The 26,109-nt window shown below is 42.9% G+C and overlaps 1 protein-coding gene across 1 annotated transcript in view; it reads right to left on the reverse strand.

The window, feature by feature from the left end:
• The window catches only part of DEPTOR (DEP domain containing MTOR interacting protein), a 137,514-nt gene that overhangs the window by 85,801 nt on the left and 25,604 nt on the right, over positions 1–26,109 (reverse strand). Inside the window, exons 2-3 of the mRNA XM_088798965.1 lie at positions 11,877–12,055; positions 10,746–10,869 (exon numbers count right to left, since the gene is read on the reverse strand). Of these exons, the coding sequence (XP_088655091.1) occupies positions 10,746–10,869; positions 11,877–12,055 (303 nt within the window). The remainder of the gene's footprint in view (positions 1–10,745; positions 10,870–11,876; positions 12,056–26,109) is intronic.

Genomic DNA, 26,109 nt, shown 5'->3' on the forward strand with positions numbered 1-26,109 from the left:
AACCTCAGGCTGCACCAACCCCCTTGATCCATTCACTCTAGAATCTCAACATTTAAAAGCAAACAAGAGCTATTTCCTCTAGAAAAGACTCCGGGTTCTTAATCTCTTCCAGATGGAATAAAAATGACACTTGCTGTAAACCAGTCATTGGATTCAAAGAATGCTCTGTATGATATTCAATTTCTACAGGTTCACTCAAGGAAGTTTTTAAAATGTTAATGCCAACTGTGGGAAAGTGGAGAGCCTGCACCACGGGTAACTTTTGGCCAGGCGCACTCTTGCGCAACAGGAGTTTTAAAGCATGTTACGTAGCCTATCTCAAGTTCACTTTCCTTACCTGTAAATTGATGGTAAAAATCTCTCCCTCTTAGAAGTGTAGGAAGAATTCACTTAAATAATGCATGAAAATACGTAGGATGGTGCCCAGAGCACGGAAGTGCTCAGTAAATGATGGCTATGATTATTATTCTTATCTTTTCAATGGTTTTGATCAGAACCTACAATGAGTAAATGGGATCAGAGTGATCTTAGAATGGGAAATATCCACTACTGGTTTTTCTCACATTTGAATCTTCCACAGGTTAGGAAAGAAAGGGGCTGCCCATTGACTTCTTTCCTAAATAATGACCATGTGTTCGTTTATCTATTCGTCTCTTCAACCAGCATTTCTTGGGTCCATGCTACATGCTGAACACTGAGGCTCCAAAGCTGGGTGTGGCCTCAAGGTCCATGACCCCAAAGGGTGTCTGGAGAGACTGAAATATCAAACACAATCACCTTGGAGATACGGCTGCTATGTTTGCTGGGCTAGGAACCAAGGTGATGCAGGAGCAGAAAGGGAGCCAAAATAATTCATTCATCATCCAACCATACTCCTTATTGGTCCAACAACTCCTTTCAGTTCCCAGGTGGGCCTCACAGGTTCTATCCATCAGGGTCTCAGCAGGAAACTGTAAGAATGTGCACATGGGCTAATAAAAGGTAGTTTGTAATAACAATAATAATAATAAAGCTCTGGAAAGGGTTAAGGGAAACTCAAAGGGATGGTGAAGCTCCTAGGCTAGCAGGCTGCTGGCTGAGGTCAGTCACTTTAGGCTTAGGGAGAGAGGGCAGTTTCCAGAACCTAAACCAGACACAGGTAAGGAAAAGGATGCCTGACAGGAGCTGTGGCCTTCAATAGCAGGGAGGGAGCAGAGAAATAAATGCTCCGACCTCACTCTCCTCCCTCCTACCTCCTTTCTGCTAGTGCTTCCCCCTGACCAGCCAATAGCAATGGAGCCTGTGGATGCAGGCCATATTACATCAGCCTCCTGAGCCCACAGCGGGTTGGAAAAGGGTAGAGAATGGATATGGAGGACAAACAGAAATGCCCTGCATAATGGCTGAGCATCTTATCACGCTGAATATACCTCTAGCATACAGAGGCATATGTTTTGTACGCAACTCGGGTAACACAAGGATACTTTGACTGTAGGTATTTTCCCTCACATATTAGAAATAGAACACGTCCTGCATGAGATGAGACTCCACTGAACTTGGTCTCTGGTCCTCACAACAAGTCTGTGCATTATGCATTTTCTTCCCGTTTCACAGACGAAAATCAGGCTCGAGAAGGCTGAAACGTCTCAACACATGGCAGGGAAAGAACTCTGACACATGCCTCTCCAACTCCAGAAATCTTAAATGGTTCTACCGAATTGAAAAGTAACTACAGAGATCGGTTGGCAAAGTCAGTGTTACAGAGACTTGGTTGGTCGTCCTGCGATTACACAGGATTAGGAGAATTGGGCAGAAGTAACTAGTACAGCCAATCTCCATCAATGAATCCAGTCTACTGTCGGAGCAGAAACCTTTTTACCGTTACCTCATCATTTCTAAATAATCAGCCAGAGCTAGAGATCTGCAGATGACAGTCTAAGGCAGAAGACTTCTAACAAGCACAGCTGTCCCGTTACCTGCTCTATGTGTGAACAAAGCTCTAATAGTATTGCCATTTATTATATAGGATGGGGAAGGTGGCACTGCCAAGAGACAGGGAGGAGAATGTGCTTTCCAGAACCAGACTCAAGGACTTGGTATGAGCCAGGAGCTGAACACTTTTTTCAGACCCATTTAAAACTCTAGTAAGCTGTGTATTGTTTACCATTATTTGGTGGTATTCATTACTGCTGTCGCCTTGCATTGAAGCTATAGAATCTGTGCAAAGTAGAAGCCACAAACTGAAAAACAGTTAAGATCTTGGGCTCTGGAGCTGGAAACCAGGGTTTGAAATGCTCCACGTGTTTTCTGGCTGTGTGGTAAGCCAGTTAACTCACCTCTCTAGCCTCAATTTCCTTATTTGCCAAAGGGAAAAATAACAGTATTTATCCCATTGGTTTATAATGAGGCTTTAATAAGGCAACATATGTAAAATACTTGGTATACAGCAAGTACCAATCATGCAATATGTTTGCTGCTTTCACCATTATCATCAGCATCTTAATTAATCTACTGTCTCTTCAGCTCCTGTTAAAGAAAAAAAACAAAAAACGAAAAACCACAGGTCCAAAACCTAGATTAAAGACCTCACCTAATTGCAGTTTCAACCTTTCCCAGAAACATAATCTTAATCAACCTGTACGGAATTTTCTGGTCAAGCACCAGTAAAATAATCTGTCACATGGGCCCTCTCCATCCTCCATAGAAAGAAGAGATAATCTACATGATAAAAACCCTGCCCCTTTTCTTCCCCCAAAGAAGAGATGTCCTGCCCATCTTCCCAAATCCTTTCTTTTCTTTCACTATTAGCTCGCTTGTCCCCACTTCTTCCTATAAAAACCTTCCATCTTGTACAATCTTCAGAGCTCCCGTCTAATTCCTAGACTGGATTCTGTCGGATTCATGAATCACTTAATAAAGCCGAATGATTAGATCTTCAAATTTACTCAGTTGAATTTCGTTTTTTTAACAAAAGAACAGATTTGTTTCATGTAGTCGCTCCAGTTTAGGACTCCTGATGGGCAAATTATTAAGCCTTTTAATCACCCATCAGGCAAAACTCTGCAATTTTGCATGGCCTGCTACAAAGAAACTTAAAAAAAAAAGAAAAAAAGAAAAGAAAAGGAAAGGGAAGAAATAGAGAAGGAAGGAGATGCTTAGGGGTGTCCAAGAAGGATGTAGTTCTAGCTCAAAACGTTCCCATCACTCTACACAGAGCAGCACATACAGGGAAACCATTTAAATGTTTGTTCCAAAGTTGCTGTTAAACATCCTGTGAGAAGAGATGGGGGACGCTTAGGGGGGAAGCAGAAGGTGGTGGATGAGGGTAAATGGGATCAAATATATGGTGATGGAAAGAGAACTGACTCTGGGTGGTGAACACACAATGTGATATATACATGATGTATTACAGAATTGTACACCTGAAACCTATGTAACTTTACTAACCATTGTCACCCCAATAAACTTTAATTTAAAAAAAGAGAGAGATGGGGGCCCTTTAAAAATAGCATAGTTTCAAAACTTTTAAACAACTACCTTCTTTTCTCAAATAAAATCCTTTAGAAAATTCCAGTTTTCAATTTCATGTTTATAACAAAATTTATTTACAAAAGTTAAACAGTGAAACCTTTAAGATAGTTTTGATTAACACAAAAAAATAGAGAGAGAAATAAGAGAAGTGGGGAGAAAAATTGTTTCCCCCCCATGATCAACTACAAAATCCAGTTAGTTTGTGCCTTTTGTTTTAGTTGTTTGGAGACAATTCTCCGTGGGTCTCTCACATCTCTTCCTACCTGTTAAGCAGAACCACTGACAACTTATGTTCTGTCTTTTCAAGAAAGTTTGCATAATGAAGATTTGGAAGATAAAGGCAGTGCCTCCTTTCAGAGCAGAAGGGCAGAGTTGCTTACTGTCCAGTATAATAGAAATAAGGTCTGCCTCTGGGCCAGAGAGCAGGTTTGCTTGAAGACTATTACAAAAGATTCAGGTTCCACAAGCTTGGAATTCCTCTTCTATAACCCAACCCAGGCCGGTATCATCTAGACCTCGCTATGCTATTCTGTGGGAATTAAGGCGTGGGAAACTGGTTCCAGAAAATGATGATAGTTTAGTTATTACTGCTGCTGAAGGTAATAAATTGTCCTTTGTCCCTAACCCAGGGGTCTCATGTCTTCTGCCAGCACCCATGAAATGGTGGCAAGCAAATTTGTTGGCTTGTAAGTAGGGTAAAATCCCAAGACTCTTAACAGTTCTTGACATTAGTTATACTGTATCAAAGTCAACCCTTTGATACAGTTGTATCAAAGTCAACCCTTTGATACAGTTGTATCAAAGTCAAGCAGTTGCAAAAGGTAACAACTTTAACCCACTTACATTGCAATCTTTGGACACTCTCCACATAGACCAAGAAGGCAGGAAATGTTTAGTCTAAGATTCTATGAAGCTACTAATTGGGCAGCACAAATAAACAATGAAAATGTTGTGCATAATATTTATATTAGAAAGTATTTTTAGTAAACTTGGAAAAATAATTAAAACAAGTTTGAACACCAAATTTGAATCAATTTGCAGAACTCAGGATAGCAGTTTGAAAAGCATGTCTACACCAGAGATGGAACGCAATGAAGTCAAATGCTTGGAGACTTTTTTCTCTTACTCCAGCTTGATGATTTAGGGTGACATCAGTCATTCAACGTCTCTCTAGCTCATGTCCCCCATCTCTACAGTAGCATTCATTGTGCCTACTGGGTATAACTCACAGAGTTGTACAGAGGATCAAATGTGTTGATGTATAAGATGCTTTGTAAATGCTGAAGAGGCAAGACAAGGTAAACCTCTGGTTATTGCTGCTTGTCATTAAAAGCAAACTCCCTGCAGCTCTTTCATGGTACAAGCTCAGCAGCTCACCGCAATCACAGCCCGCAGAGGCCTTTGTTCCTTCAGCAAATATTTATTGTGCCAGGCACTGGGAGGGAGCAGGAAAAAGATCCCAGGGGCACAGGGTAGAGAAACCTCTGATAAGATTAAACACACAAAAGGGCTTTAGCCCTTTACATACAGTTTCTCCCTTTTATTTCTCTTCAGTCCTATGGACAAGAGGATATAAAGGAAGCAGTGGGGACTCAATAGAGATCGAATCGCATATAGGCATTTAAATCAATTCTTCAATCAGGTCGACACTCAGAGGCAGAATAAATGGACTGCTAGTAGCTGGAGAGAGACACTCCTGTTGTTGAGTAAACCAAAGGCCTTTTAGATGAAAAACTAAACTAATGTTTTTATGAACCAGACCTAGAAAGTTTTTAACTCCATATTAAGACTGAGGTTAAGTTAGAACTGACAAGTCTCCTCTACGTGTCTGAAGATGAAATGAAGGTTCGTATGAAATGTACATTTCAACTAGTAGTTTTAGGAAAGTCCAAATTGTACCTGAAACTCATATTCTCTTTTACAACTAATTATGTTTGTCAGTATAGAGCACACCTGATAATCCTGAGCGCAACTTTTTCTTAAAAGAGATTTATTTTAAATGCACATTAAAACCACAATGAGATGGGGGGGAGGAGAGAGAGAGAGAGAAAGAGAGAGAGAGAGAGAGAGAGAGAGAGAGAGAGAGATTTTGCTAACTGCTGAAAGATAATCAGGTTTTGTAGCTTGGTACATGCACCCCAAATATCTTCTGCCACGTGAAAACAGGGTACACAGATTCCGTGTTGTTCCAGTTACGGATAGTTATCCTGCTTAGAAAGGCTTTACCTGAAAACTAAAACTTGTACTGCTTAGAAGAATGTGCGCTAGGCTGATGTGCTATGTGTGTGGGGTATCTGTGCCCACGCAGCATTAAGTGGGAAACTCTTAAGCTTCTCCTGGAAAGATGTCATGCCTTCTTCTTTATAGCTTCAGTCCACAGTGAAGGTTTGACGAAAGTTTGTTGAGGGAAGTGCACTGTGGCCTGGACGTGCTCAGATTAATTCCTCAAAATGACAAAGTCTGGGCCCTGATCCAGGAGCACACGCCGTCTCTCTCATATTCCCTTCAAGCCGGCAGCAGGAGACGAGCAGTAGGATACCTCATATTCTGAGCCAGGCCTTGTCCTGGGTGCTTCTATGTATTCGTTCATTCAAATCCCCACAAGAAGTCTATGAGGTCGATACTGTGAATGTTTCCATTTACCTGATGGGCAAATGGAGGCCCAGAGAGGGGAAGCCACATGCCCCAAGGACCAGAGCCAGGATTCATACTCAGGTAGCCTGGCTCCTAGGCTCTTAACCACTATGTTACATTTTAAAATAAGATAATAAGAATCATAGGTATCATTTGCTTATATTGTTATTTGCTATCCTAATAGCAGCGGCTAATATTTCTGGGGCCCTCACCGCTCTGTGCCAAGCCCTATGCTGAGTATTGTACAGACTGCATCTTATTTAATTCTTCCAACTGTCTTCCCAAGTGGGCCCAGCCTTATCTCCATTTAAGACCACAGCTCAGAAAGGTTCGACAGACTGCTCAAGGTCACAGGCTGCAACTGGAGACCAGGGCTGTGTGACTCCAAAGCCCACACCGGTGCTCACCTATGACATGGGAAAATTCATGTCACTAGCTCACCTGTCACGTTCCTCACCTTGGGACAACTAGAAAGGGACAGCGTCTGACCTTGAACTACCACTCATTCAAGTACCCCTGGTTACAGCAACTGGCGTGAGAAAGAGACTAAGAGGTAGCAGAGTCACTGAACTTTGTTCTGAGACCCCGATTTGTGCTAGAAAATAGCAGACTGAGAAACACCAACCATTACGGGTTTGAAAGCCAGGGAGCCCCAAATATCATCAGGGTTCAGCAAAACCGCAGTCAGAAACCACCAAGTTTGACAACGTCCTATTAATAACACAGAACAAACAAACAAGGGGAGAGCAAAAAGGAAATACTGACAACACAGACAGCCCCTCTGAGCTGGTGGGAGGTTGTGGAGAGAACAGCAACCTGCACACCTGACACCCTGGTTGCAAGTGAGACCCTGTTCCTCTTAAACGATAGCACCATCACCCAGAAATGACTTCACTGTTTTGGGTCCCAGATGCCATCCCATAATGCCCCATCTATTTTATATCACTATTTACTATAAAATATCTAATGTAAGCTGTGAGGAACTTAATTTACAAATAAAAGGCATTGTTATTTTCATCACATTTATAGAACACCATCTAGGTTTACAATGAAATGTATCATTTCACTCTCTTTTGCCAATGTCTACTTTAGAATTCTGGAATATTCTCCGTAAATTATTTACAGACAATTCCATATTTAGAAACTCCATGTTACATTATAAGATAATCTACATTTTGTAGGCAACATTGATTTCATTCATTTAATCTCCACTAAAGGAAACAAAAAAGATTTATTAATAGCCTAGTAGCAATAAGTTTGGGCTCTGGGCTCTTGGGTTCAAATCCTAGCTGTTTTTTTTACTAGTGAGTTGACCTTAGGTACATTGCCACATTTTTCTCATCTATAAAATGGATAGTATCTAACTAGGGGGTATTATGATGATTAAATAAAATGGATAAATCAGGATGTCTAATACCCAGTTAGCAACCAACAATTATTATCCATTGTTATTTTCTTAAAAGGAAAACAATGAAAGGAACATATGTATTTTACAAGACTTTTCACAAATGTTAGACATATCCTAAACAAGAGTTCTGGCTAAAATAATACAAGAAAAAACTTGAATTCTAAAATGAATGAAGTATTTGAAAAGAGGAGCTATGAACACACCACTATGAATTTCTTAATGTTAATTAAAGAAAGTATCCAAAACTTACAAATTAATAGTACATGTTGAGATTCATGGAAAAATGGCCAGGGAAACAAGGAAAATGCATAAAAAATAATTACGTGTAAGGCACAAAAATCATTACACTAAACAAAAATGATCAAATAGGGAAACTGAACCATCAATTTCAAAGGTCCCAAAGTTTGTTCCACACATGTTCCAGCAACCAAAAGTAGGGGCCTTTGTGAGATTTGTGAGGTAGCAGCTAGTTCATACAAGGCTAAGTACTAATTAAATGCCATTTCCTAGTGCTAATTTCACAAGCATTGTGAAGAAATAAATTTACTTGGAAATTGAGACACTGAACCCTACGGACTGGGAAGTCAACTGCACCCAGAAAAAGTCCAGCAATATTGAACAACTCATCCAGGGATCAAAGAGCTCATTCATATACTTTTCAGCAAATATCTAACCATCTGCAATTGGCTAGGCACCTGTGAAACCATCAGAAATACAAAAAAGGATAACGTAGTCCCCACCCTTAAGTTTCATGATCTAATGCAATAAACAAAGTCAGAATCTTAATGAGGCTCTTTGATGGGCACACACACAGTTGTGGCACCTAATTCAGTCCTAAGGGGATATGGAAGGATTCCCAGAAAAGGTCATATAGAACATGAAGCAAGAAAGAGTCAGAGTGAACTAGGGAAAGGGATCAGAGTAGCATGAAGTGTCTTCTAGGCAGAGGGAACAGCAAATGCAAAATGCACATCAGAATGCCACTTCTCTGCTCTCTACTCTCCAATGGCTTCCCATTATACTTAATACCCTCAATTTCTATCATGGTCTTAAGGGTCCAAATACGATCTGGCCCCAACTCATCTTCTACTATTCTCCCCTTACTTCCTCCTGCCCTCTGGACACTCTGGCTTCCTTACTGTCACAAAATATGCCAAGCACATTCCTGCTTCCAAGCCTTTATCCTTGCTGTGTCCTCCATCTGAGACTCTCTTTTACCAAATATCCTCCAGGCTCACTTTATTCAAAGATCACTCTTCGGGGACACCTTTCCTGTCCCTTCCCCTATCTAAAATACTTCACTACCTTCAGTAAGTCTACTTTTGTTTCTAGCACTGAAAACCACCTGTATTCTACCACATTCCTCTTTGTGTGTTAGCCATTGAATGCCTCTCTCTTTAATTAAAATGATGGGGGCAGAGGCTTTGTCCACCTGTGGTTCAGGACACATTTCCAATGCCTATAGCTGTGCTTGGCATGTGGTAAGGGCTCCGTACATTTTTCTTGTATAATTCGTGAATTGGTAAATGGCCAGAAGGCTGAGAGGAGCATAGGCTGGTGACACAGTTCAGTGTGAACAGCACATAAGGTATAAGGCGAGAAGCAACAGCAGGTGGGGCTAGAGGTGAAGTCTGTTTTACAGAAGGTATGACAACGTTCTTCCAACTTTTCTTATTTTTGTCTTGCCATTATATCCATCCCATTAGCAAAACAGTTCTCTACCAGACATTCTCAGTCATTGCTAACCCTAACCCCCACAGTGTGGTTACCCAGAGATAAACTGTAGCTAGAGAAGAGGGTTAGAGAACCCCCAGCTTCCTTCCATGGAAATGAGAAGTGTGTCTTTGACAACATAGAATCTTGTAGTTTGAAGGGACCACCATGGTAAATACCTAAGACCACCTAGAATTTTCTAAAAGGAACTAAGAAAGTAAAAGAAAACAGCAACAAAACATGTATGTACACTCAAATAGACAAATGGAAGTGTTGATGGATCCCTTCCACTCAAATTCATGTGAGTCAGGGAGATGGGGGGTTTTCCTATACTTTGATATAGAAAGCAAGTGATAGGAGACCTAGTACATAGTGGACCTTAAGTGGTTGGACAATACCAGCTACAGAAACAGAGGTGAATAGAACTAGGACAGAGGCAGAGCACAGGAGAGACAGAATGGAGGGTGGTCATCCATATCATGTTAAATCTGAAACGGTTTTCATCAGTGGGGTCTGACAACATACCAGAGTTACTGAGCTGAATACTTAGTACATGACACAGTTTATTCTTTTAATTTCCATAACAGCACAGCAGTAAACACCTAGGAGGTAGGTGATAGTACCACTCCCAGGTCATACAAAAGGACACTAGGGTTTACAAAGGTAAGGTGACAGGGCTAGAACTCAAACACTGTCTGCCTCTCAACCATCCTGCTACTTAATCTGACCACCTGGGCCCCTCTTCCCCAGGCACCAACCCATCCATCATAGCGTAGGCTCTTCTACACAATAAATGCCTGTTTTTATTTTTTTGCATGCCTTTGTTTATAAAGGCAGCCATAGCTAAGGAGGGGGTGTCATTGTTCCTGCACAACTTTCTCTAATGGTTGCCCTGGGGGTAAAAAACAAACAAGGAAGGAAGGACGGGGAAGGGAGCACAGAAATAGCAGATCAGCTCAGAGACAGACCACTGGAGAGATTCAAGACGCACCAACCAAATTGTCTTCCAAAGGGCTCAGAGATTCTTTCTCTTAGACCATCCTACTATCTGAAATTCCCTAACAACTCATCTTTTGATCTGAACTTGAACTTCCTCTGTCCTTGACACTGTGTCTCTAGGCGTTCATAAGACTAAACCTCCAAGTTATACAACAGTATTTAAAAGAGAAAGAGCCACTGCATCATTTGATGGCAAACATCAAGCTCCAGCCTTTTATTTTCACTTCTGGGGTTTTGTCAAATCGACCTAAATATATAAAAAAACACTATTTAAATAAATTCTTTATTAAGAATCTCATGACTTAATTTCTGGCATGGAGAGAAGCAAATGAGGGAGGAAGTTTTCTCATTATTAAAGGAACACTTATGTAACTATCCCACATGGAAGAGCCAGGCTGAAGTCAAAATGATAAAAGACTAAAATAGCCCTGCTTCTCTCTACACGTTGAGAGCACACTGGGGAATTTCATGTGCAACATACTTCTCATAGAGCCTCTGTCCTCTCATGAAGGCCTTCACCTCATTGTCCAAGGGGAAGGTGCCGTCATCCTTTCTAAAGCGGTAGAAGAGTTTGACGTCCTTGAATTCCTTGTGCTCATCACACACTGAAACACAATATACAGAGAAAGACAAACAAGAAAAAAAAAATTATTTAATCAACCAAACTAAGTTGCGAATTAAGATTTGTTTTTCTCCCTAATTTCTCAAGCACATGACTATGTGATGTAATACATGTAGCGTATTTAGCACAGTAGCGCAAACAGAATAAGTGTTCATATTATTAGGTATCACCTTCCTCCTCCTCATCATCCATAAAAAATGTCTCAATTAATCACTCAATCCACACACTCTTCTTGAGCATGATAATGGGGCAGCCATCAGCCTCAAAGAATATAAAATCGAGTGAGGTAGAGAGAGATGGCCACATGTAATTAAAATATGGTGTGACAGGGCTATGAAAGAGATGCTGCAGTGGGAGCCCAAAGAAGGAGTACCTGGTACCCCAGTGACCTAACTTTGGGGAATGGACGCTTCTCTGAAGAGTCTGCATATAAGTGGAGACCTGAAGAATGGGCAGCAAATGAGCAAAATGAAGAGAAAGGGCATTCCAGCCCAAGGGAATAACCGCATGTGAAAGTTCTTGGCCAAGGTTAGGGATGTCAAGGAGACATGGGCCCGAATGTTCACTGAACCATTGAAGAGTGACAGCAACAACTTGGACACAACGTATACGCCCATCAGTCGCAGAATGGATGAGTGGGTCATGGCGTAATTAAACACGGCATACATAGCAATAAAAATGAGCAAACAGGAGATCCACTATCATTGTGATGACTCTCCCAAACAACGTGTGCCAAAGAACCAACACGCACCGCTATAATTATTTAAAACAATACATGTTGCTAAGAGATGCATATACAGAAAAGTGTAAGGAAGTCCACAGAAATGAACCCATGTGCCTCTTGGAGGGAGGAAGGGAATGCAACTGAGGAGCAGCACACAGAGGAGATGAAGGAAAATGTTTTATTCTGGAAACGGGTAGGTTTGCATCTGGAATAGAGCTGTAGTCCTTCATCTCTCAAGTGACTTTGACTGTCGCCACCTCACTCACCGTGATGAACGATGCCCCGGTCGGCTAATTTCTGCATGAGTTTAATCGCCGTCTCTCTATCAGAAGCTTCTTTGTGCTCAATCAGCCAGTCAATCAGTTCTTTAGCGACGAAACAGTTTGGGTAGGTTTTGAGATGATGTCGCCTGTCTTTAATAACCTTTTCTTCATGCAGCCTGAGCCTGGAAAGAAATTTTGGCAATCACTTCAGGAATCCTGATGACAACACAAATGATTAAACCAATCCCAGAGAGCAGTGACAAAATGGAAGCTCTAAACACACCAGAGCACCATTCAAATATCTTGATGTCAGTGCGTGATTTCCATGGTGACATAACCCAGAGGCCCCAGAAAGTGATTCCACCCTCAGATCCAAAGGTGATCCAGGTAAGTGGGAGGGAAAAACAACCATAGACAACTTAGAGCTTTCCTGCCACTCAGGAGACTGAGAAAAGCTCTCTCCCCATTACCCTGCCTCATCCCTTCTCTTTATTGCTCTACCAGTGTGGGCTTATGGATTCCATCAACCAACAAACAAAAACTCCAGCTGAAACCAGGTACTTCCTCTTATCACAGATTGCTCAGGGTCCACCATATTTGCATGCATTCATTCATTCATATGACAAATATGAATGAGTGTCTATTACCTGCCTATTAGGCACTTCTAGGCATTAGAGACAAACATCGGAAAATACACAAAGATCCTTACTTTTGCAGGCCCCGTTTACAGACAGGCAACAGTCAGTCCTTTTGTGAGGCTTGCTGGGTACCAGCAGCTAATTTGAGCATGTTATATTGATGGAATCACTTAATATTCACGGCAACTTCATCAGAAGTTACTATTGATTTCTCTCTCTCGCTCTCTCGCTCTTGCTCTTATTATTATTTTTTTTACAATAAAAAGAACTGAGGCCTCAGAGACATACAGTGACTTGCCTAAGACCACACAATTAACAAGTAGTGAAAGAGATTTGAACCCTGATGGCCTCACTTCTGAGTCCAGCTTTCCAATGGCAACATCACGCTGCCTCTAACTAGGGAGGGATAAGCAAAAAGTCCAGGAAAGATGGAGTAAAGCTGTTGGACAAATACAATTTATTTACAGGCTGATGGATGATCATAGGGAAAAGTGGTTGACACAGAGCCTTCCCTTATTCCCTTCAGAACTCAATGATTTTTTTCCCAAAGAGTCTTAAACTTGCCTTTAAGAGAAAAAAAAGAGTTTCCTCGATTTGTCTTCAGCGGACCTTGCAATCCCAAGGGTTGCAATTGTGAGTAGGAAACTGCCTAGGCTGGAGCTCTGAGGCTAAGCTTCTCTTCCTTGCGAGACATTGTTATAGGCTGAACGGTGTTCCCCTAAAATTCGTAAACCAAGGCCCACCCCCTGGTACCACAGAATGTGACTATATGTGAAGATGAGATCTTTTAAAAGGCAATTAAATGGAAATGAGGTCACTGGAGCGGGCCCTCGTCCAATATGACTGACTTTATCAGAAGAGCACAGGACCCAGACACACACAAAGGGAAGACCATGTGAAGACACAGGGAGGAGACAGCCATCTCCAAGTCAAGGAGAAAGAACTCGGGGGAAAAAACCGACCCGGCCAACACCTTGATCTCAGCTTTCTAGCCTCCAGAACTCTCTGAGAGGAAATTGCTGTTGTTTAAGCCACTCCGTCTGTGGTACTTGGTTACGGCAGCCTGGACTGATGAAAACAACCAACTGTCGACAACTGAAGTCCTGAGGAGTCTGGGGATGAAGGGCTCAGCTGGGGCATCAGCAGGGGGAAAGCAGAGGAGGGGAGAAATGCCAGAGTCCTAACAGCTGCGAACTGCATCGAAAGTAAAGAACCATTCTAAAGGAGTCCCTAGTCTATACCGAGGATGGCACTAAGCAGCTTCACAAATGCTGACGTAACTGACTGCTGTGGCATGAGTGTTTGCATCCCCCCGACGTGGTGAAAGACTAAACCCGAAATGTCTAACCACTATGCTATACAATAATATCGAATGTCAACAGTGATTGAAAAACAAACAAAAATATTTTTTAATAAATTAAAAAAAGAAAGAACTACAAAACCCCAAAAGGTCAGTTATGAGGAAAGGACTAGGATATGAAGATTTGGCTGTCTTCCTGACATGGTGAGTAATTCCAGATGATCAAATTTCTGAGCATCAGAGTCTCATTGGGAAAATGGGGAAAATGGTACCCACCTTGATTACCTCCTCACACTGTCACAAAGCTCATTAATAAAGATAAAAATAGCACTTAAGCCCTTACTATGTGCTGGGCTTAGTTTTAACTGCTTTTATTGGCATTCATTGTCATGTCAGCTCCCTGAGGTGGGTCATGTTAACACCACAAGTGATACCACTGTAAAGTTGTAATTATTAATTAAGAAAATATATGAGCCCTAATAAACACATAAAAACATGTTCACATAGGCGTGCTAAAGTCAACACATGAATCCTGGTAATGAATTCAGTGGCAATGGCACTGAGTAATTTGTTTAACGGGCTCCAAGTGGCAGAATGCGAAACATTAATTCTCAGATGTGATGTCTGTCAGGAATTCAGGAATAATGAAGACCAATTTATTTAGAAATTGAAATGTGGAATAAGCTACCATATAATTTGGTGAAGGAGGAATAGGTGATGAGCCAAAAGAGGAGGTTCAGCTCCTGTAAACTTTCCAACTTAAAAAAAAATATATTAGGTAATGTTTATCTTTAAATACTACAGAATAGAACCTTTCAGTTAGTGTCCTTTTATGAGCCCTGAGCTTGGTGCTAATTCTTTTTTTTGGGGGGGGGGAGATATTGGGGAACAGTGTTTTTCCAGGATGTCAAGTGGTTGTTTTTCAATCTAGTTGTGGGGGGGCGGGTGCAGCTCACTGACCCATGTGGGACTCGAACCAGCGACCTTGCTGTTATGAACACCATGCTCTAACCACTGAACCAACCAATTGCCCGTGGTGCTAATTCTTGAGCATGCCTGATTGCCATGGACTCCCACCCTGGTCTGTGGGAGAAGCACCAGACACAATCCCTTCAGACCCACCACAGCCTGGTACATTTCCATGTTTAGAAAACTGAGCAGAAGCATGATGGAGGGGAAAGAACTTTGGATCCAGGAAATAGCCAGGAACATGATAGGTTTAGACATGTTACCAGGGGTTAAAAATGTTCAGCAGCTATGTTACCGTCTTTTTGTCTCTTTTAGTCAGAAACAGAGTATTCTAAAAATGAGCACTGAAAATTGCACAGTCCAGAAAAAGTATCCCAATAAAGAGGTAAGAATTTTTATACTGCAAACACATAATCAAGTGTTTTGCCTGGCTCCGTGGGTACTTAATAAATATTTGGTGAACAAATGAATGTACAAGGGCACGAATAGAAATGAAACCATTTTTCTTTTTTTAAAAGTAGGGAGGCTCCTCACTAACTTAGTAGGAGTTTCCGCCCCACAACTTAGTAACCATGTATTACACGGAATTGATCTAAGTCTTTTATAAAGAAAACTATTTATGCTTTCACTTCTAGGATAATCAATTTCCAGACATTTAATCCTCTGTGTGTGGTGTGTGTGTGTGTGTGTGTGTGTGTGTGTGTGTGTGTGCTTAAAAAAGGTATTTCCTTTTATCTGAACTAACCTTACCCCCTTACAAGTTTTCACGGGTTCTAATACACCTATATGTATGACAGTCTCCAAGAAGGGGATAGAGTACGCAGTATTTCAGAGTCTCATTAAAAACGAAAATTTTGCCTCGCTAAACCTCTCATGGAATACTATTCTGTAGAAAGACTCCATGAAATGCTGAGTGAGCGGCTGTGAGCCACACTTTAAACACAGTATTTTGCCTGGACCCATCAGTTTCATGATCCGCCACATCCAATACGCTCTTTGATGTCAAACTGCCCCCCACACCTCCCCCAGCCCAAGCAGGGTTCAACACCCACCCCACCCCCGCCTGTTTTCCTTGCATGGGGCACAACTGACTAGAAGAGACCCCTGCCCCTGCCCCTGGGCAATTCAACATGGAGAGCAGGAGCACAAAATTCTTTCTCCCCACTTCAAGTGACAGTACGTAGCGAAGCCACGCAGAAGGGCTCCCTCCAAGATTTAAACTAGAGTTGAAGTTTTCAAACTCTAGTTGTGCCATGCAACATGTTCTTGAAGTAGAACCTACCCAGATGTCAATGTGTAAAACAGAGCAAAGTGGGGCGCTCTGGCTCCAAAAGCGTATGGCTGCCATGTCCAGAGCATTTCCCGGTTTCCCCACTCAGTTCTCCCACGTACAGCCTCCACATCTTTCTGTCTATCTACATGGAACTCCTAGAACCAAGGTTAAAAATCCCCACACTAGAAGACACACGGAAATGGGCCGCGCAGGAGGCGGGCAGGCCAGCACAGCCAAGCTGAGAGAGAGGGAAGAAGAGCCCCTGAAGTTGGAAATGCGATGGCAAAAGACAACTTGGAGCACCTTGGCCCTGTAGAGCTTTCCTGTTCCTCTTCTAAGCTATGCACGCCCTACTAATAACCAGAGCGGTCCCTTCAGGTAGCTGCCTAAGCCTTGATTCCCTGGACCCCAAAGAACCTCCCCTATCCGGGTTCTAAGGCGTGTCTCCTGGAATAGCACGCTCTACAGACGGTCCACCCTAACCCCAGGTTTCCTCTCTCACCTCCCAACCACAAGCACAAGACAGCCCCTTGCTGTCTGGACACCCTGGGCCTTTTTCCATGCCCTCATCCTCCATGCCTCTGCTCCCTCCTCCTGCCTTCAATCATTCAAAAAAAAAAAAATCTATTTCCTCTTCAGTTTGAAAGGCACCTCCCCCCAGCTTCCCAAAGCCAGAAAACAACCTTCTCTCCTTCGTTCTCCCATAATAGCTTAATGACATTACCAAAGCGTTCATCCCACGGTATCACAATTAAATAAGGTCAGGGATAGCAAAGGAGAGTTGCTGATTTATTTTTGCCGTTCTCGTGCCTGGCACATTGTAGGGGATAGAGCTTCACTGATGTGAAAACAATCAACGGGTGCACGCTATGCACTCAGGATCAATCCACATCGGTCACATCAATCCACACGGCACCACTGGGGAGAATAACCATCTCTCTTTTAGCTGCCTTTTGAATCCCACCGGCTAAGGAATTTCAATACAAAACCCCCCTTGCCATCATTCCTTTCCGACAGCTGGCTCACAGGCTTTGGAGTCAAGGTGATTCTGTAATGTTCTATTCCTGTCCAGCTAACCAGCTGCTGAAATTGCATCAGACGATTTCCTCTTCTAGCCCAAGGAGAACAAACACCACAGAAGGGAGGGCGGGGCCTTAATTAATAATCCCCACAAAAGTACCGTCCATCTGATAAGAAGTGGAGAAACTGTTGTTTGAAAATAGCTTGCAGAAAACTGCAGCAGGTTGTGGAAACCAGGGAACAAAGGGGGAGACAGAAACTACAGATTCTCATTTAAATACAGCGTCATAAATCTCAGCCAAAGTAAACAGCTTAATTAAAAAACGCAGCAAGCCAAACAGTGGGGCTGACAGTGTGAGCCTTGTGATTTGGGCCATAGCTCTGACATACATGTGCTTTAAACCAAAGCTTTTGTCCTTTCCAGATGTTGTGCAACAGCCAATATCTGTCCCTGGGGATCAGAGAACTTAGAGAAAATCACTCATAATCACCTACCCTTGAAAGGCCCCGCGTCTAAAAGGATGAGAAAAACAACAACAACACAGGAACAAGTGAAATCTAACATACTGTATTTCCTTTGAATGTTTAGATTTATTTTATAATTAAAATTTCAAATGATCAAAATAATGTATGTTCATGATAGATGACAAAATTCAAATATGGGTCATATGAAGTTGGGTAACTGATGATGAATTGATAATTGTTGAAGGTAGAACACAGATGCATAGGAGTTTGCTACACCACTGCATCTATTTGGGGGTGCATTTGAAATTTTCCCTGACCCCACTTCCCGAAGGAACCCAATATTAATAGTTGCGTCTGTATTCTTGCAAAACTTGATTATGTTCACCTACATGGATGGCTATATATTTATATTTGCATGTGAAATGGGATCCTAATACATATTTCATGGTGTTTTGCTTCAAGAAGACGCTTGAATTCTCCCAGCCTGATCAGAACAACAGAGCAAATACAGACAGCGATAGGAAGGAAAGAAAGTAGAATTGGTTAACATAAACAGACAACATGTGATTCTGGAGAGCCAGAAGGGATTGTCTCAGACACACACACACACACTGCAGAAAGCTGCAGTAAACACCTGCTACAGTGGTAATGTCAAATGTTACACCAGCAAGACTCCTTTTGGAGGGCTATAAGCAATGGCTCTGTAAATCAGGAACAAAGTCAGTTCTACACAGAGCCCTTCCCGCTTTAATGTCAAGTCAGAACAAAGCAAAATCCCATGCACACTGTGTGTATTGCCATCGCCATGAATTGAGATGGTAAACACTCCCAGGAAGGAAGTATATTTGATTCTGAGTCCCGTAAACCATGCACTATATCCGAAATCATGATGGAGTATTAGCAGAAACAATAACAGTAATACTTTGCATCTGAATGGAGCCACACACTGTCAGAGGGGAGCCGCACTGATATCCCTGTGCATTAGGAAGGCACTGGCACACTGGTTTGATAGATAAGGAAGCGAGCTCAGAAAAATTAAAGTGACGTGATCCAGTCCCATGTTTAATAAGGAACAGAGTCAGGCCTTGGACCCAGATCTTCTGATTTCTAAGCTGAGAGCGCGTTCTGTGCCATCAAACTTTTAGGGGCAGGAGTACCTGTCTTCTGCCTGTTTGATGCTCCTACCGGCTCAGAAGGAGACAACATTCTACTTATGCTAAAGTTCCATGGGTAAGCTGAAAATTTATGCAATGTACACATCGTACAGAGACTGCTGCTGACGTAAATACAGATGGGGTTCACAGAAGTGCCTACAAAAGAAGTCATCACATTGTCTTCATGTCTGCACCGAGCCAATAAATATTGTATAAGTGAGATGACATTCCTGGGGGTAGGGGCGGGGAACGGGGCAGGAAATGGACCTGGTGAACGATACCACCCGTCAGCATCAGTTCATGTGTGACATCTAACAAACACTTTCTAATGACGTGTGCATAAAAGTTCATGAGGCCCTTTTTAATCTCTCATCTCTAATAAGTATGTACAGTGCCAGATGGGTACTAGACTTATCGGGGTGATCACTTCGTAAGGTATATAAATGCCTAATCACTATGTTGTACACCCGAAACTAATGTAACAGTGTATGTCAACTGTAATTGAAAATTTTTAAAATAAATAAATGAATGAATGAATGAATACATAAATCTCTCATTTGATCCTTGAGACAAGAGGTCAATACAGGGTCAAGATGGGAAGGTCCCTACGTCAGCCTTCCTGATCTCATTAGACCTGAGATTTTCACTGCATTCTTCCACCTGGGCTTTTTCCTCAGGGGTTTCCTGTTCTAAAGGAACAAAGGGCTATGATGGCATCAACAGCTCCAGCTCTGATCGCTTCCTGGGATGAGTCAGAAGAGCGGGCACTCTTCCTGCTGGTACAGCGCCTTTCCAAGAAGCGCCAAGATTTTTTTTTTTTTTTCTAACAAGTCATTATGTGTTTACATACCACACCCAGGGGTATCGGCCTCTAACTGCCATTTTATAGGTAAAGAAACAAGCCCAGAACGGCCTCTGGAACTTGCCAAGGACACAGAGTGACTCACAGGGCCAGTGCTGGTAAAGGTCCTTGCTATCGTGTTAAAGGACTGGGCCGTTCTTACAGCGGGTGATGGCTTCCGATCCTGGTCCGCTGGCCCCATCATGCCTCTTCTGTAATGAAGGACGCTGAGTCCCGACTCCTTCCTCCCCAGAACAGGGATTTGCTCTTCACTCACAACAGTGGTTCTCAAATTGGAGCATACATTATATCCCTCCCTTGTCCCCTGTTCCCCAAGACCTGGCACAGGGCCAATAAACGGTCCTGTTCAGGTGGCCACAAGTGGGGGACAAGAAAGTACAGTTTTAAGGTAGGAATAGGGATGTTAGGAAATTAACTTTCTGCCCTTGTCATGTACTATTCATCATTCGCTCATAGCAGAACTGTGGGGCCAGACCCAAGTTCCAGCCATGATGCTCTGTGTAACTTAGGACAAAGCATTCAATGTCTCTATGCCTTAGCGTTCTCATCTATAAAATGGGAATAATAATGTAGGTCACATATTGTGAGGATTAAATGACTCTATGTAAAGTGCCTCACACATGATATGCTCTCAGTGTCAACTCTTACCCCTGTTATTATTATATAATGTAGTTCCTTGTTGACTTTGCCAGATGCACCATCAAGAAGCCAATAAATAGGCATTTCAGTCACTTTTTAGAACCAGCGCGGTCCGCGGTTGCTGACCATTGTTTTGCAGTACAGACGCAGGAATTTTACACTAAATTGCTTAGTGTCTCTGGCACTCGGTACAACCAGTGTGGGCTGGCAACTAGTTTGAGTATCGCTAGAACCAAATGGAGATCTAAAAATCACTGACTTGTTTTAGCTGGAAAGAACTTTCAGGCTATTTAGTTCAAGCCCTCCCTGACATCGCTGGTTCACAGATGGGAAAACTGAGACTTGGAGAAGCCAGGTGACTTGACCACGTTCTTCCCACTGGAACTTTTAACCTTGGCCCCCTCACTCTGACCAAACTATCTGCTGAACTTCACTGTGGGACAGTAGCCCAGAGGCTACTGCTGCTAATCTAGCACTTTATCGAGGAGTGGCCCACGGATGAGACAGCTGGTCTGGACTCTGTCTGCGACAGCCTCGCAAATCATCTCTGGTAACACCCAGACGGCACTTGCGCCTTGAGGAAGACACTGCATTGAAACTGAACGCTTAGTGTTGGAAACTGAATGTTTTTCCCGGAGAAGAAATAATCTTGGACCCAAGTTTTTAGACAAAGGAAAAAAAAAAGAATACAGAGAAAGATTAACTACAAAAGATCATTGGCATAGTAACTAAAATATTGTTCAGTGGAATAGGAAAAATCGGTGCCAGGAGATCTGCAGACTGAGGCAGAGATTCAAGTTAGAGAAGGTGCGAGCAGGGGCGCTCAAAGCCAGCTTGCAGTGACATCATCTGGAGGGCTTGTTAAACCACCGATGGCTGGGCCCCACCTCCTCCATTTCTAAGTTAGCAGATCTGGAGGTGGGCCCAAGAATTTTGCATTTTCAACCAGTGCCCAGGGGATGCTGATGCTGCTTCGGAGGGAGCACACTTTGCGAACCATTGGGTTGGAGTGAAACAGAGCCAGCATGCTGTGACGGGAAGAAAAAGAAGAAGAGGGTGATGGGAGGAGGCAGGGAGGAGAGCGGTCTGTCAGGTGTGTGCTGATCAAGCACACCTTTGTGGGTCAGGGTGTGGTCAAGGTGAGACATGCTCTCCAGGAGTCCATTTCCAGGCATTGGAGTGCCCTGCCCCACAAATCAGGAATCTATGAGTCTAAGCCTCTCACCTTGCAAACATCCTACAAGGCTAACATATGAACTAACTCCCTGGCCAGACTTACAGTATCATTTTTAGATCCCCTCCTTCTTTCAATGGATCCCCCCACCTGCTCACTGACGCGCACCCCTCTTCGAGCAGGAGCACAGCCTTCCATCCAATAAAAAGTCAGAAAACTCTTTTTTTTTTTTTTTTAAGGCAGGTCTTGGCTGAGGAACAGGTGACAAGCTCACATGTATCAAATGTAACCAGTTAAGCAGCAAGTATAAAGGAAGGTATGAAATCTGTTCCCATTGTGACTAGGAGGAAGTTTAAAGTAGGAAGGCACATGATTCCGAAGGAAGAAGAGGAAGGGTTGGTCCTGCTGGTGGGAAAGGATGCCCAAAGCAGAAGCGGGGCTCAGAAAGCAGACTTCACAACAGCCCAGCATGGGTGGGCCATCAAAAGGCAAGTTTTGTGTGGTCTCTGGGACGCATCAGGCCACCTAAAGGGTAGTGTGCAGTTACTGTTTCTGTCTAGGCAACGTGACCGGGCGAGGGCTCTTGACCAATTAGGACCTGATTTGGTTTCCTAATCGGAAAAATGAGGAAGCTGACTAGATTTATCTCTCAAATCTCTTTCAACGGTAACGTCTGTGTTTTTGTGGACACCCTAAAGAGCCTCCAGGGTAAATCCTCACTCCTGAGATCAAAACAGAACAGGCTGTTTGGGGCACATTTTGTACTGAAAAGATCTACCGCAAACCGTAAGGCCAGAGAACACAAAACAGCCAATTTCCTTTCCTTTGGGCTTCCAAACAAGGATGACTACATCACAGAGCCTTGTGCTAAGCATGCTGCACAAACACTGTCTAGGACTGCACTCATCTATTTCAGCTCCCAGGACAGATGCGGCAGCCGCCAACATGCCACAGGCTTTGGGTGTGCAAGTATATATAACATGAGGATAGGCAAGGTTTCTCCGGGTTTAAAAATATTTCCAGGCTCTCGAAAGTGTTGTCAGGGACATCGGCAGGTCTATTAAAGGCTGCTTCCAGCGAAGAGGCTTGTAAAAGGTGTCTCAACTCATATACATTTATTGAACCCCAACTGCATACCAGGCATAACTCAAACAACTGCTCATGGTGAACTAGTTTCTGTAGTTCAAGGACCATGTCACTGAAACAGGTATTGTTTCTTCAAAATGAAAACTACATTCTATGCGTATAAGACTCACATACACACACTAGTCAAAGTCTCTATAATATATTAAAACTGAATCGATCCATCATTATTTTCCTCTTCTTCTATTTCCTGTTTGAGCTAAATGCATCACCGTTTGTGCCTCTGTCCCGAAATGTATGATTTTTGAGGATATGCTCCCCTCCTTTTCCTAGCCATCCACTAAGGTCTAGCTTACCTCAACCTTCTTCCACTGTGTCTTCTCTCATCCAGCCAGATATGGTCAAGTTTCCCTAACTCCTCTGTGATACAGTTTCTATAACGCTCACGTTTACCCACATATTACTTTGTAATACTTTACTCTTATTTGCATTCCTTCTCCCGTTCACTATCCTACAAATCATAGGAGTCAAAAACTCTCTCTTTCTTCTTTCATATTTCCCAAAGTGTCTGGCGCAGGGCTAATGGTGAGTGATAACCAGTTAGTATAAGGGACTGGGTTTTCATCTCTGTTTTCAGCCGGACAGAAAGAATCGTTAGCACAGCACGGAATGCAAAACTTGAGCCTCTAGTCTTGGTCCCGTTGGTGGCCACATACCTATCCATCCAGGTTGTACATACTCAGCAACACTTCAAAGTGCTTCTGGCATTGCCTTTCTATTAATATGAAGGCGTATTTGGACTACCTGGGTGTGTGTTTTGTTCCTTTGGATAAGAAATGTTGAATAATTCTTCCTTCGGGAAGAGCCTGTGCTATTTTTCACAGAATGTGTACACAGCAGGCATCTGAGTTGTAGCTCAAGCTCTGTCTGCTGCCTGGAACCAGGTAGGTCTGGACAGGTATGGCTCAGGCAGGCGGACGGGGCCCTCCAGGAGTCCACTGACTGCTTCGCAAAGGAGCCAGACCACCAGAGAAGAAGGAAATTTGGAGAAGGCCAAAGTACCTTGCAGCCTCAAGGAGCCAAATCTAAAAGGGCCATGTTTACTCAAGTTCTGTGAGGCAATGGGCCAGAGGCAGCTGTGCTGTGGGGCAAAGGTGACAAAGCTACAGGACAAGACAAGCACGATCATCCCTGGCATTCACTGTTATACTGTCAACAATCATTTCAGTGCTTCCATCTTTCTCTACTCCTTCCTTCCCTACCCTACGTCCACCCATGAACACACAGATTCTCGTCATCATCATTTCCTACTAAACTCGTTCCTTGTCCCAACCATCTCATTTCTAGGAATGTTCTCAGCCACCTTGACCTAAGAACTCCTTAAGGACAGCACTCGGCAGAGTGCTGAGAGGAGCTCATAAAAGGTTTCTTGTACTTAAATTTCTTTCATCCCCTGGGTTTAAGCCTTTGTCAAGTTCTGTTGTTGACACCTTGGAAACTTCCCTTTATCGACCTTGCAACCACTCTTCCAGTCCAGAGTCTCCTCCTTTAGTCTCTGGGTCTCCACTCTTCCAATACAAAGCTGCTGCCCAGCTCACCTCTCCTATGTATGGACATTCAGAGGCTCTGAGTCCACTGTGCAGCAATAAAAGCCCTCTCTCTGTGAGCTTCCCTCACTCTGCCTGTCCGCCTTATCAACCGTGGTCACCCCTGTTCCCAACTTCAGGTTTCTGCTCTAATCAAGCAGGCACATATGCTGTCTATCCCATTTCTGTGCCTTTATCCATAGTATTCCCACTGCCAGGAATTCCATCCTTCTTCCCTTGGGCTTCTAGAAAACCTACTCATCTTTCCTTATGTTCCACCTTAGCAGGAAACCATCTCCTTCTTTTTTAGGTTACAAGGATGTCTCCTTTCTAAAACCGTTGCTCCCATTCTCCAGGGTTCTTCATGATATTCTGTTCAGGTATCCTCCATTTATTCATGGATTTTTATTTCTCTACCGAAAAGTCATCTTCCTGAGGGCAGGAATCATGCTATTTATTTCTAGATACCTTGTTTAATACAAACAAAAGCTGCCCCTCTAGACTCTCTACAAATATTTGCAGGCTAAGTAACTGAAGACAAAATAGTATCAGCAGGCATACGTACAAGAGAATGATTCTGGAAGAAAAGATGAAACATGCTCTATGCAGGCATCTCTGAGAATCGCTTAAGAAATCTGGGCTCTCTATATACCTCAAAGTATATAATCTTAACTAATCTATACTAAAATGCTAATTGCACTTTAAAAACATTGCCTTAAATCTTGTTCAAAGCCTTCTGTTAGTTGCAAGGCACTGTGACAGACCTTATGTTTTGTGTGCTGCCATCTGAAAAAGACAATTCTGTTGCTACAACATCATAGATCCCTGGATTCAAAAGTCAAACAGAAAAATATGCTTCTGATGTTGTTATCATTACCAGAAGAGCCATGGTGGGAGGAAGAATGGCCCTCATTCTCTCTGGCTGCTCATACAAGGGCTATTTACCATTTTGGTAGGCCTTTCATCAGGGCCAAGTGCTTCACAATGTCACTTTTATTAGTCGCTCGCCACAAGCGCCATGTGACGTGCAGGAATATCACTGACCCTGTTGAACAGCGTGAATGCTCTCATGAGACACAAAGAAATTATATGAAGGGCTTCCCTCACTCCCTAAGATGAAGTGTGAGAGTCAGAGCTTCAACTCAAAGCCCTGGGAAAATCTATGAAGGTCTTCCTTCATAGTAAAGCTGAGAAACGTTTGTCACCAATTCATCACTTGAGCCTATCTCTCTGCCAATACTGAAAATCAACTCAATCGAACAAATAATGATTGGGTGCCTAGTAATGCTAGAAACTGTGCCAGACATAGGAGATACAGCCACGAATATGACATACCTGGCCTTCCTCATGGGGCTTAGAGTCTAGAGAGCAGCTTGCAAAGGAGAGGTCTACGACCATCCTTTGGAGTGCAGCCAGAAAACATCAGAGTGTCTGTACTTTATCTCACCTCCAAAGGGATTTTCAATTTCTATTTTTGTGTATGTTTATGTATACACAGTGCATCGCAATGGAAGGACATGGGTACAACTGTTAAATTAATGTGCTTTTGGTGGGGGAGAATCTATGCTCAAAATATATTTACAGAAACATTTGAAAACCAATGAACTGAAGGACTATTTGGACTTTCCTGAACATGCTGCGATGTTTCACGTCTCCGAGTCTCTTCTCCCTCAGGTTCCATCCATCTGCCACTCCCACTGCACCTTGTACATTCTTCTATTGCAGAAATGATCTCACTGCATTGTAATTGTCCACGTTTCCATCTCTGGCACTAGCTGGCTGAGATCTCCGGCTATAAATTCCACTCGGGCAGGGCTCCTTCCTATGGTTTACCTATGGTTATTACAGGCTAGCACTGGTGTCTGGCCCATGAGACTCTCACAATGTATGTGAGAAATCTAGTCACAATTTTTCTTTCTAATCGCAATTGCCTTGAAGAAGACAGAAGTTTCACATGGGCAAACAGAGTATATGTCACTTGTGGAGAGACAGAGGTGCTTTGGGGATGTGGAAGCGTGTTCATGATCAAAGAATTAGAATATAAACCCTGACCCCCCAGTTAGGTAGAAAATT

Source organism: Rhinolophus sinicus, chromosome 6, assembly GCF_057876585.1.
Source record: "Rhinolophus sinicus isolate RSI-liver-muscle chromosome 6, RSI-T2T, whole genome shotgun sequence".
Lineage (NCBI taxonomy): Eukaryota > Metazoa > Chordata > Mammalia > Chiroptera > Rhinolophidae > Rhinolophus > Rhinolophus sinicus.